Source organism: Carassius gibelio, chromosome B16 (genome assembly GCF_023724105.1).
Source record: "Carassius gibelio isolate Cgi1373 ecotype wild population from Czech Republic chromosome B16, carGib1.2-hapl.c, whole genome shotgun sequence".
NCBI classification, from domain to species: Eukaryota; Metazoa; Chordata; class Actinopteri; order Cypriniformes; family Cyprinidae; genus Carassius; species Carassius gibelio.
The window spans coordinates 15,242,774-15,256,592 of record NC_068411.1 but is presented as its reverse complement, the minus strand read 5'-3'; the positions used below and the strand labels follow the sequence as shown (position 1 = coordinate 15,256,592).

Below are 13,819 nucleotides of genomic sequence, written 5' to 3'. Positions count from 1 at the left end.
CTCTAATTTATAGAGAACTAATTATTGGAACTGTATGAGAATATTAATTTGCAAAATCAACATATTATATTTGTTAAATAACAATTGAGGTAACAGATAACAGCTGAACTATGCAGTCATAATAGTAGTAATAATCACCGCAACCAAAAACTTGATTGTGAATCAGACTACACTGGTCATGCTGTCCATTTCTGATCCACCAACAAGAACCAGTTCATAAGAGTCAGTTAATCATGAATCAGACTAAACTGGCCACGCTGTAAGTTGTTTTTATTTAATAACAAGAATCAATTAATTGGACTCATTTGATCGTGAAATGTTCTACCCTGGTGATGCAGTATTTATTTATTTATTTTATTCACTAACATGAACCAGTTCATAGGAGTCATTTGATTGGGAATCATTTTACATTGGTGACACTGTATGTTTTTGATCCACTGGTAAGTTGGATCATTCAAATGTGTATCGGACTGCACTGGAAACGCTACAGTATATGTGATTGCATGCACCCAGCAAGAACAATTCAATAAAAAAAATTACACACCCTTTTTCAATCTCATATTTAATTTAGACTCTGTTAAAAAATAACTTGCAGAGAGTCTGTAGATTTAGCAGCAAGGTGTGCGGCAATGCTGAAAAGTGCTTACAGGAAACACTTGCTCAGAAAAGATTGATCTTTGGATTGTAAGAAACAAGATCAAGTGAAGATTAATCAGAAAATCTATATTTTTTACACAGCCCTAGTGTACTTATTAGCTTATATACAGCACGTTTATTGACCCAGTATCATTTGGCACATTGGCAGTGGTGTAATCCAGCAGTGTTTATGCCTGGTTTCCTGTGCACGTGTGTTCTTACAGGCTTGTGTCTGCAGCATTGTGAGACAGATTCTGAGACGTCACTTTATTGCCCAATGATTATCTTCCCGCAGTGTGTCATTCTTTCTTTCTATTCCCCCTTTTGCTTTTCCCATAGAGCCATTAACACACTCACTTGCTCTCTGACGTCTGTAGAGGGGCACATGGGTTGGGAAAGGTGAAGGGGGCTTGCCAGATTGCAGTTGGTCAGGACACACCTCTTTTTTCTGTGAAGTACAAAGAAAGGGAGCAGTCAGTCAGGGTCAAAGGACATGATCCACATCCTGTAATAAGAATTATCTTTCTTTTTTCACTGTATTTATGCATCCTCCCACACATGCACACATTCATCTTCCAGCAGTCACTCTCACTCTTTTTTCCTCTTCCATTGTGAAAGTCCCTTGGGGGTTTAGTGAGATGGTAAAGTTATTAAATTATATCAGATCATGCTTTTGCAGGTATTTAATGTCATATGCTGCTCTGCCAACTGTTGATATTGGTGTGTGTGTGTGTGTGTGTGTGTGTGTGTTTATGACTAATGCTGTGATATGCAGTACTCCGCATAACATAATCATTATTATATGGCCTAAAAGACTGTGCTTTGAAACATTGGAGAACAGAGTAATATTTAACAAAGTTTGATTTATTTTACTGCTGAGTAATTTAAACATCCCCACTTTTATCAAAATGTTTTATGACCTATTTAGACCAGTAGAAACATGTTCCGTAACACTGACTAATAAACTAATAATTATTCATCCCCCAACACACACACATTGCTAAAACTAAAATGTTCAGCATTTCTGAAGGAGTTTTCCATTCGAGAAACTAAATGGTTCCACAAATAATGCTTGTAATTGCACGTGCAGTTTGGCAGTAAGAAATAAGTAGACTAAATCCAAATGATGGTAAACTGCTGTGAGGTTTTGGCTTGGGAAATGAAAGTGTGATTATGATTATGAATACAGTGCAAAATGTTAGCAAGTGTTACCAAATAAGAACAGATGGAGACATGAAATACTGATCTTGAGTTAAAAGTATTTTAATATGTTACATATATATATGTGAATTTGGATGGCGCTTTTATCCAAATTGACTTGGCACATAAGATTTTGATCAAATACATCCCAGAAGTCATATGATATTACATGACGTTAAATAAAAAAATCACATTTTTATTATAAATGTATATTCTTCTATAATGTTATATTTTATGTTATTTATATGTTTATTGCATTATTTTAGTGTTGTTATTATATATTCTCAGAAATTTAATCAGCAAGAAAGTCCCCAAGTGTGAGCCCCTCTGGGATGGGGGGGGGGGGGTCTTTCTGTGTGGAGTTCTCCCTGTGTCTGCATGGGTTTACGCCGGGTTATGCTTCGGTTTCCTCCCACAGCCCAAAGACCAGCGTGTTAGGTTAATTGAAGCCTCTAAATTGTCCCCGGATGTTTGTAAAGACAAGACGTGTATGGATCGACTTGTGTATGGATTAACTGGTTCTTGCCATGAATATAGTCATAGATGCTGGAATGGAGTTAATAAGGAAACAAACAAACAAACAACCCACTTTCATTGTATGAAAAAGTATATAATTCACTTACACTGTTTGGAAAAGTACAACCAGTGCATTATGCTAAACTTCTCCTTTTGTTTTCCTCAAACAAAAGAAAGCCATAAACAATAATCAGTCATTTTTTATTTCACACAAAAATGACAGATTGTTGTATTAACCTTCCTTTTGTTTGTGGAAAACAAAAGGAGGTGTTTAGCAGAATGTTCTGGTTGTACTTTCCTCTTCCTTAAAAAATAATTTGCGCTGTTCACACACTACCTGAACATTATTTGTAAACTGAAGCGGAAAGAAGTAGACTCTTTCTCTGCCTTTTAAGTTTCATTCTTTTAAGTTTAATTAAGTTAAACCATCGGTCTCACTAAGCCTGCTGTCCATTCCGGAGGAAAAAAAGCACCTTTTCAACAGTAGTTCTTAAACTCAGCATTTTAACCACCTGTTGAAATTCATTAGTGCCTTAATTGTTCCAATTAAGCTTGTGCCCTCTTGCCTAGGGTGCTGACACATCAAAGGAAGCCATTAAAAAAGACAACAAAAACCATTTCTGAGTTGTGAGCATGTTGGCCAATGAAACTGTGTGTATTATTGCGTGCTGCAGTGTATGTGTATTTGAGGAGGGGAGGTCTGGCAGCGTGTGAATGTGGACATAATGAATGTGTGTGTGAGTCTCATAATGGGGGATATTACAGTAATGAGGTACCAGGATGTCTGGACACTTATTGCTCCCCACCTGTGCCTCACTTCCCCTGTGATCGAGGACTGTGTGTGAATGTGTAGGAGTTGGTGTGTAATGTCTTGTGAGGTTTGTGACCGGACAGCTCAGACTACCGCTCTTTCCTCTGGTGCATTCAGTGATCGGTGATGTGACGGACTGAACATCAGGACCACACACTCACATACACACGTATACAGCACAGCAATCATCGCTGATTGGTAACCCGCTAACACACCCACACACATAATCAGACACACACGCCCTTTGGATTAGGGACTTAAACAGACTCACCATCAACCACCCAAGAGACCCCCATCAGGGCATGCAGGCAGAGAGAGTCGGTGAGTGACTAACTTTACTCTTTCTTTTATTCTTTTCCCAGCTGTGTCTTCAAACAGGCCTTTGATGTGGGAAATTAAAAGAGCGAGTGTGTCAATATCTCCCTCCATTCCTCCATCGCTCCTGCACACTCATCTATTTCCCTTCCTTCCATCTCTTCCTCTCTCCCCCCTTTCTTCTTTATGGCTGACCCAACAAAACCAGAATGTGACCCTGCAACCGCATTACCTCCACACACCCTTGTGTGTGTGTGTGTGTGTGTGTGTGTGAGTGACAAGAGAGTTTTTGAGAACAGTTTTGTGGGAACAGTGGTTTTTGCATGCATAAGAGTGAGTGAGGGTGTTGCAGCCATCAAAACTGTGTGTAATCTATAATGTGTTCAAAAATACATTAAAACTGCAATGTACATACAGTATAATGCACAATAATAAATAACAAATTAATGTTACTTGGTTGGAAAAGCAGCTATGCTAATAATATTTCTCTGTTTTTGCCATGGGTAACTAGGAATTACACAAGCTCCAGTCTGGATCCAGAACACCTGAGAAGAGATGATGCCAACCTCTCAGAGGACCTCAGATGATGACAACCCTGAAACAACATACAGAACTACCACATTTTGCTATAAGTTTGATTGCATCATATAATAATTACTGTTAATAGTGTTCATTGTCTGTTTGATTACGACTATAATAAATTTTTACATTTCTGCCATGCATAAACTGACAGCCACCACTGATAAGCTACTACTGAATTTGCTTTGCAATGAGTTGCATCGTAATAAGGGCTGTACAAATAGACTTGAATTTAATTAATGGTGAATAGTTCTCTACAATTAATTTTAATAATGACAAAAATAAGTCAATCACCCTGATATCATAATGAAGAAAAAGCATTATATTCTTGAAAATAAAATCTGAAGTCCCAAGAACATAATATTTATGAATTAATAGTTCATGATTTTCTTTTTAAAGTACATTATATCTACTTAAATATATGTGTCATTAAATGAAAATGTAACAAAAAAAATGGTGTACATTTTTTAATATCAAAACAACATGAATATAAAACATTCTTTTAATATAAAACAACGTTTTCATTCTAGCTTGGTTTTTCAAGTAGTTTTTCCTTTTTGTGGACACTCTTATTTATCATTCATTTGACCCCTGACCCATCTTAAGTGCCAATAAAATGCAGGTCTGTGAATAGGATCAGAGCATGACGCACGCCGGATTCAAACCCCAGTGCCTGTGATTTACCCCCTTTGCCACAGCTCCACTGTTCCCCCACTCTTTCTTAGATAATCATTCCCATACCTTTACTGTCCCCCCTTTGCACGTTTTAAGTTGTTCCTACACCCCTGAGTGAGTTTTTCTTCACTTTTCGTGAATCTGGAAAGGTCAGCTATTAATGCAGCATGTGTATTTAAGGTTGCATTAACCCCTCACCCATACTTTCTCTCTCTGTCTGGAAACTCCTCTCTGCTTCTGTTGCAACACTGTGCTATGCTTTATTGCATGTGACTCTGTATTTCCAGCGCCATGCACTGGTTTCTGTATATGCTAAATTAACCTTCCCCCTTTTCCTCTCTCTCTAACTCTGCCTGTCTCTCTCTCTTTCGCTCTTGAAGGCTTAGTGCTAATGTTCTGCAAGTTCCCTAACTGTTACTATGCAACACTTACAGGCCTTACTATGTAACACCTTTCACTTTTTATTCCTTTTCTCACTCTTTCCTTTACCCTGGAGAGAAAGAAGGGGGGAGCGTCAGAGAACGAAAAGAGTGGAAATATGGTGGAAATAACAGACTGCTGTCTCAGGAGCGAAGTTTGAATATGGTAAATATGCGCAATGCAGCTGCTCCCTTTACATTACATTATGCAAATAAAGTGCTTATTTATTCCTAATATAACGGGGCTGAGAGAAAGACAGAACGGGAGAGTTATGAAACTCTGATTTACTGATATAAAATGAAACAATGGGCTTTTTAAACTTTTGCAGTGATAGAGGGAGAGAGGGGAAGAGATCTGCAGATGAAAAGATAAAGAGATGGACGATTTGATTGGCATAGATCGCGTAGAGGGATGGAGCAGAGGAAGAGAGATAGCAGGAGAGATAAATAGACCTACAGAAAATGATATTGCTTGAGGGGAAAAAAATAAAAACAACAGAAACGTCTTTTTTCTTTCTTTCAAAAATTCGCAAAAGCAGACAGACAGTGCCGAGGGGCGGGAAGCGCGAGAGAGAGAGAGAGTGTGTGTGTGTGTGTATGTGTGTGTGTGTGTGTGAGAGAGAGTGTTTTTATGAATGAAGTGGTGACTCAGGATGTGTCATACCCCCGTCTTTATAAAGGAAGTTTTAAACAAGCCTAAACATTTCACTTCGCGAAAAATTAGACTTACCCTCGCATCCTTCTCTCTCTCTCTGTCTGTCTCTCCCTCCATACACCTCTCTGACCCTCGCCGTGTGTCTTTCCATCCTCACTCGCGTTTGTTAAAACTAGACAACTATTGGGACTGGACAGAGTCAAGTTTTGGGGCTTTTTTTCTAGTTCTCGCTAATTCAGCAATTCTGTCATTCATTCGTTTTCTTCCTCACCTCACGCTCTTCCTCTGTAAACTACTGTCGCGAGCCGTTCGCGCGGATACTAAGAGAGAGAGACGAACTTTGGAGCACGTGACAACATCTGGAGCTTCATTTATTTATTAATTTATACGCTTTTGTTTCTTTGTTTATTTCTTTGCATATTTATTTGCAACGTATCTACTTTTTTAAAAAAAAAAGGACCTGGACAAATATGAAATGTAAGTGTCACATTGTTTATATATTCGCTTTATTTATTTATTAGTGATTGACACTTGTTGCTGTTACCCATCAGCTCGCCGTTTCTTATTAAAACACTGTTTAACTCGTTTTATATCGCCTAATATTAACCTACTCAACTTTCTAGCATCACTACTGATTTCTTGAACTGACAAATCTTTATTGTAATTTATAAATGCGGAACTTTTTGATGGAAACCTGTACGGTTGTAAGTGGTAATAATGGGTAGAGTTAGTTTGACAGGTTAACGGCTTGAGGCGCTCGCGGTTAGTTCATTAGAGAAGTATTTATCATGTCGACAGTAATAATGGATCAAGTGTTACTCGCTCAGGGCGCACAGCAGCACCGCTTTTCCCTCTAGTGTGATGCAACGTGTGATTTCCTTCTCCCAAAAAGATGAAAGAAGTGTCCTCTGGCTGAGACTCTCGATGTATTTTATGGACGTGTGGAAACACGGTCCCGTTGTAAGAGTGGCACAGGCTCCTTGGGACGAACATAGGAGTGTTGTTTGTAGCTGTGCATCAATGATTTGCTCTCCTCCACAGTGCTGGGTGACTCCTCCTCATCGCTGCTCCTCTCGCTGCTGTTGGCTCAACTTCATCTGTTAGCATCTGCCTTCCCTGCCCACCACCGGCGGACCCAGACTGACTTTGACAAGCTGACCAATCAGACCAGACACCTTCTGAAGCTGACTCAGGATCTACTGGTGAGTTGATCTGGTGTGACACCGGGGGAGGAAGTTCCCACTGTACCCAGAGATGCTGATGATGATCAGATCTTGATCTTGAGCCTCTGAACAGCTGGGCTACAGTAATGCTCCTTGCAAAAATTTGTGGACAGGAATTAGCTTATCTATCATGCTTTCGCTCGCACACACCGCCGCTGATCGGCTTTTCATTCAGCTGGCTCATATTAGAACTGAGATAGCAGATTGCGGTAGCTTTGAGTCCATGTGGGAGCAGATAAGGCTCATTACTGTAGCCTCTATCTGACAAACAGCCCAACAGCAGGGTTGACATCTCAGACAGCATCAAAGCTCGCAATGTAACATTCATAAACTTGCAACTAATGAGCCTGAACCTACGGGATGGGGGTAAACACGATCTGCATGGCTCAGAACGAGCCTTGTGCTTGTATTCAGTGCTCAGACCATCTCAAAGTGAAATGCTGTGGGCCTTACTTGGGATTCTGCGGTTGCTATGTGATGGAGATCTGTACTTTGAGGGTCTTGAACCCACAGTGCACCCCTCACCTCTCCAAGGCCTCCCTTCCCTAACTCGGAAACATAAACAGATCTGTGTTCCCATGGTTACTTGGACGTCCTGTTTACCAGCACGAGTGAAGCACATGGCACTGAAAGGTGAAAAGTACAGTGCTGCCTTCTGTGTAGTTCCACTGTAAATGAAAATGTTAACAGATGTACTGCTTAACGGCGTAGCATGAGCCGCGATCCTCCGTTGCAGTTGCTACTAATAGTTCACTCAAAAATGAAAATCCTGTCATCATCTACTCACCCTCATGTCATTCCAAACCTGCATGCCTTTTTTCTTCCATGGAACACAAAATTTGACATTTAAGTTTTTTTTGTTTTTTTTGCCTATACGTTGAAAGTTAATGGGCCCAATGTTGTTTTGGACCCCACTGACTTTCATTGTATGGGCTAGTGTCATTGTTAACTAAAACTATTAAAAACAATTATAATATATATATATATAACATATAAAGTTGTAGTAAACTGAATCTGGAATTTTTTTTATTTTCTTTTTTTAAACAAACATATTCATATAGCTTGTGACAAAATGACTAGAAAACAAACTAAACTTAATGAAAACTGAAAATATTATATTTAAATTAAAACACAGATAAGGGCAAAACCATTTGAAACTATTCAAAATAACTTTGCATGTGTGTGTGTTCCACTGAATACAGGGTGAGTAAATGATGACAAAATGTCAATTTTTGGGTCTCATTTGTACCCCCTTAAGATGTCACTTGTCATATGTTTGCATGGTCTTTGATTCCCGTTGACATTGAGATTATGTGTACAACGTTATGCTAACTCAAACAGTCACTCACCCCGAACAAGACAGATTTTCCTTTGAGAACAGAGAATCACCTGATCTGACTCCATCGCCTATAAATCCAAGGCCAGATGCCACCTTTTCCAGTCCTGTGGTTCAATTAGATACAATAACACTTGGTTCTATGTGTGCGTGTTGTATATAAGGATGTTTTGTGTCTGCCGCCTTGTGTATGTGCACCAGATGTTACAGCGGAGAACCCTATCAAAGACCCCACTGGTGACAAAAGGGCCGACACACTTTGAAAAACATTTTGTTAGTTTTTCAGTGACATGAAGCATTTATTTTGGTTTCTTTTCTTCTTGCATGGAGTTCCACTTTACAGGGGTCAAGCCTAGGAAAGAAAAATAGAATGGGAGTCGACGGAAAGTCCCCACAAGAAAGCTATAAAACCCGATGTGTGCGTGTATGTACAGAATGTGTTACTGTTATTTGTGTGAGGTGGTGAGAGTGTGTATACATGCGATGTTTGTATGACCGTGTGTGCGTGCCGGTGAGAGTGTGCATGTTGTAAATAGTTGTGGTCTGTGTAGGTGTGGGGCTGCTTGTTTAGCTTTCGGTCTCCACAGCAAAGTGTCCTGATAAAAATCACTCTGATTTATCACATTCCTGTATTTGCATTCAAGGAAGACAGGAGGAGGGAGGGCATAAGAATCAGTCGAGTGAGGTCATCACTCCAAACGGAGAGGGTAGGGGGGAAACGGGACAAGCAACCGAGGAGATAAAGAGATCAGAGAGTGCTCTGAATGAGAGAGGATGAGAGATGGTTAACAAAGTTTGTGTGTGATGATTGTGCCACTAGGATGAAGAGTGATGAGGTCTAGGATGGAGTGTGTCATCATTTGGCTGCTACCACAGAGCCTAGATAGAGAAATGCAGGGATTCATCTGAGGGAGCAGAAGTACACAAAAACAACAACAAATCAAGGAAAAAACACATCATTCCAAACAGTGCAAGAGTGACGATGGAAAGCTGGCTTCAGCACGCTATTATGTTCGTCATGTTGACTTCTGATTGGTCTACGATGTTGTTTTCCTCTTCTGATGGGGCTTCAAAGATGCAAAGGGTGATGCATTACACCTGTCACATTATTAGCACTCATCACTGTTCACAAACAACCCTTTAGATGACTTGTAAACAGGCTCTGCTCCATTTGCGTGGCAGCCACATTAGGAACACCGGATACTGTCTAAACACCGGCGAGAGCAAGTTAGGGTCTCTCTTCTCCCCCCTGAGATACCTTAGAAACACCTGAGTTTGTTTCTGTCTCCCTCTAGTGCCAGGTGAAGGCAGTGCATCCAGGCATGGACCGGCCCATACGTCATGGCACCTTTTTTAGTCCTGACCCTGGAGTTTCCCTGCAGCCCAGTGTTGTCTATTCCACTTCAAACTCCTTAGTCATTGCATATGTTGTTATTCTTCCTCTAGAAAACATCCTGTGGCTCTAGGTCATGAACTTTTATTGTCTGGGTTCAGAAGTTAAAGCCCAGGGAACTCTGGGTGACTGCTGTTCCCTGTAATTCTGCGGTGGTTCTGCTAGTGGAAGCCAGTCGTTCCACTTGTGGGACAAATGTTACTCTGTTGTTTTGACTGTTGAGTTCAGAGTTGGGGATCTGGAAATTAGCTGTGACCAGAAGAAAATGTCATGACATTTTCATTCAGAATATTTGTGTACCATGCTTCTTTTTTCCTTTTGATTAATGCCTGTTCTGTCTTTTTGTCCTTTTGTTTTCAGAAAAACCCAGTGTTTGCCACAGAGATTGATCACCATAGGTTCAAGTCTCTTCCAGCGATCAGCAGCAGAGTCAGTGACCTCACCACTCTGGAGGTGTGTATGAAGAAAAATAGGCTTTCATGCTGCCATTTATTTTTATTATGCACCTTTTTATCAGTATAGGGCTTCCCAGGGCCCCAGCCCTCTCAAGAGCAGGTCCATTGGTTGCACTGCTGATGGGACGGCCTTTTAACTGTACATCTGTCTATTTGCTTGTATAATGTAGTTATTTGTCAGGACATTCTCAGGATATTTTGTTCTGAATTCTCTAAATAATTTTGTTTCTGGCTCTTTTCTTTTCCTCTCTTGCAGTTCAAGTCTACACTTTCTCAGCTCTATGCAGACTTAAAGTCCTTTGAGCACCATTTCGAGTGGCTGAACAGAACAACACGCAAGCAGCAGCACAGCTCAGTACCAAAGCTGACAGACATGATCTCCCACATTAAGAGCCTCATAAACGCCTTACAGCGTCAGGTACGTGCCGAAACACACACATCTCTAAGCAAACAATATGTGCAACTGTTAGGAGATTGGATTATCCATCCTATAAACTGTAGATATGTGTAATATATAATATTAAAATTATTAAATACATAGAATGTTACAGAATAGAAGTTGTGGGGTCAGTAAGTTTTTCTTTTTTTAAGAATTAACTTTTATTCAGCAAGGTTGAATTTAAATGTTTAAAACTAATAGGAAAGGCATATATAATGCTAAAAAAAAAAAGAAAAAATATTTCAATGTTCTGTTCAACATTCTGTTTAATGAAGGTTTCATGATTTCCAAAATATTAAGCAGCACAACTGGTTTTAACAGTGATAATAAGAAATGTTTATTGTGCACCTAATCAGCATATTATAATGATTTCATTGAAGTAAGGTTCCGTAGCTGCTGAAAAAATCTACTTTGCCATCACAGGAATAAATTACATTTTGATATATGTAAAAAATAAAAACCGAAAACTGTATTTTAAATTGTAAAAACATTTCACAATATTACAGTTTTTTAGATAAATGCAGACCTGAGCATAAGAATCACAAAAACATAAAAAAAATCTCACTGAACCCTAACCTTTTGAATGGTTGTGTATAATTGAATATATTTAAATATTCTATCATACGTATATAATAATATATTTGTATTGAAATACATAAATTAATTTGAGTCTCTTAGATGCATATGTACAGAGATAATTTATAGCTACATGGAAATATAATCAGTGCATTCATGATTATGATTTTTTATTTCAGATGACCCGAGCAGAGGCTCCCCGGATCGCCGTTCCCTCTCCCTCGCTCCCACCTAATCCTGCTTTTCACTGGGAGGTGGTTCAGTCCTCTCAGGAACTCCTGCAGCAGTTCAGGCTCTTCTGTGACTGGGCCTCCCGAGTGTTCCTTACCTTCAAATCCAGATTACCAGCATGAGGAACCTCAGAGGCATCACAAAAAAAAATAAAAATTGGGCCAGGACTTGATCGTTGGCCAGATGGACTGGCCATAGGGAGCACCGGGACTTTTCCCAGTGGGTTGGGTCAATGTATGCGATAATGGTTTTGATATTGTCAGGCCGTAACATCTGAGTAACAGGAGGGAAGTTGAGTATTTCAACTTGTCCTCTCACAACCGTTCACAACCTACTCTTGTTCAGTCTCTTTCCAACCGCCACGGCTTTGAACTTTTAAATTATAAGAATGAGAGTAAATCTGTTCATAATTAAGGCACACAAAATTATAAATATTCCGTATGGAACCAGGAAGACAATGACTGATTTGATCATTACTACCTCTTAAAAAATGTGGTCCAGTCCCAAGTTGTAAATTGAGTCATATAAAGGGGCATATTAAACCATCTGAAACCATATTGGAAATGTAAAAAAAAAAAAAACTGAATACTATGTGTGATGCTGTGGTGGTGGATTATCTGTGGTGGGTTGTGATGGGCTGTGTATGTCCCAGACTGATTTGTTTTTAGTCCCAGTCCATCCCAGTTGCGTTCTGAAGCCTGATCAGTGAAGGAGTCTGATCTGAAAAAAACAGTGCACTCCAGTCGACATCCTGCTTCTGATGCTCCATTTAACCTTAAACCTTCCTTTGCCTTTTCTTTTTTTTTATACAAATTAATTTTTCAGAACTATTTGTTATTTATGTATTTATTTATTTATTGACTAGTTATTTATTTGATATTATTTATTTGATTTCTTGATAATCGTGTCAACATTCTTTCATTTGCAAGTCAAGAAGCAAAATGTACTCTCTTTCTTATTTTCCTTTATTCATCTGCTTCTCCTGTACCACACACAAAACCACATGTATGACAGTGCCATTTCCTGTCTTATTAAACGGATTGTATTTTCATACGATTAAATTTTAATTTTTTTATTTCAATTATTGAGCCTCTCATTTAAAAAAAACACAGCTTGACCCCAAAGATCTAGTTAATTACAGACTGATCTCGAATCTACCTTTTCTGCCAAAAATACTAAAAAAAATACTAAAAAAGGTAGTAACAATTATATTCCTTCTTAGAGAAAAATGGTATCTGTGAGGATTTCCAGTCAGGATTTAGACTGTATCATAGAACTGAGACTGCTATCCTTAGAGTTACAAATGACCTGCTCTTATTATCTGATCATGGTTTTATCTCTCTATTAGTGCTGCTAGATCTTAGTGCTGCCTTCAACACTATTGACCACATCATTCTTTCGAATAGACTAGAAAACTTTGTTGGCATTAGTGCAAGTGCATGGTTCAAATCATACTTATCTGACCGCCATCAATTCGTAGCAGTGAATGAAGATGACGTATCATATCAATCACAAGTTTAGTATGGAATACCTCAAGGCTCAGTACTAGGACCATTACTTTTTTTTCACACTTTACTGGTTAGCCTTGGGACATATCATCAGAAAAAACGGTATTAGCTTTCACTATTATGCTGATGAGACTCAGCTCTATTTTTCTTTGTAGCTGCATTGTCAATATACTGGATGTAATTTCTTAGTGTTAAATTCTGAAAAATCAAAGGTGATCATCTAACTCAAAACCTCTGCATGTAATAACCTAGAATACTGTCTAAGACTTGACAGTGCTTAATGAGTGCTTAATAAACAAACTCCAGCTAGTCCAAAATGCAGCAGATAAAGTTCTTACTAGAACCAGGAAGTATCAGAACCAGGTCACTATAGCCACTAGTGGTGGATAAACATCTAGAGATGACCTCTACAGCCCTGACTTTCAGCTGTGACCAGGACAACTAGATGAGCCCCAGAGACAGATCCCCAGTGATGATCTTGTCTACTAATGGTCATCGGGACAAGAGCAAGGAACCAGATTAGCCCTCTGCACAATCTAACCTTGCTGCAACATGGATCAGGATCAATCTGCTGGTTCGTCAGGCTGGAGACTGAGCCTGGTTTCTCCCAAGGTTTTTTTCTCCATTCTGTCACCAATGGAGTTTTGCCACGGTTGCCTCTGGCTTGCTTAGTTTGGGGACTTAATAAAATATTGTTGACTTGATTGCACATATACTATTTAAACTGGACTGAGCTGGACGAAGACATCACTGAATTCAGTGATGAACTGCCTTTAACTGAAAACTGAGGGTTTACTATTGTCTTTTTGCACTGACACACTATTTTCCTATTTTGATATAGACAAAGAAACC

General features: G+C 39.2%; 1 protein-coding gene across 1 annotated transcript; it reads left to right on the top strand.

Annotated features, from left to right (window-relative positions):
• The first annotated feature begins 5,832 nt into the window (after positions 1-5,832).
• On the top strand, positions 5,833-12,510 carry il11a (interleukin 11a). Its single transcript, XM_052579664.1, has 5 exons — positions 5,833-6,283; positions 6,848-7,008; positions 10,119-10,211; positions 10,470-10,631; positions 11,408-12,510. The coding sequence occupies exons 1-5, from the start codon at positions 6,277-6,279 to the stop codon at positions 11,579-11,581; spliced, it is 597 nt and encodes a 198-aa protein (XP_052435624.1). The 5' UTR covers positions 5,833-6,276; the 3' UTR covers positions 11,582-12,510.
• Positions 12,511-13,819: the final 1,309 nt, after the last annotated feature.

Bases quoted from the DNA above. Each gene is read 5' to 3' on its own strand.
- il11a (XM_052579664.1), top strand. The intron at 7,009-10,118 runs GTGAGTTGATCT...TTTTGTTTTCAG, and splicing joins AGCTGACTCAGGATCTACTG to AAAAACCCAGTGTTTGCCAC. The intron at 10,212-10,469 runs GTGTGTATGAAG...CCTCTCTTGCAG, and splicing joins GTGACCTCACCACTCTGGAG to TTCAAGTCTACACTTTCTCA.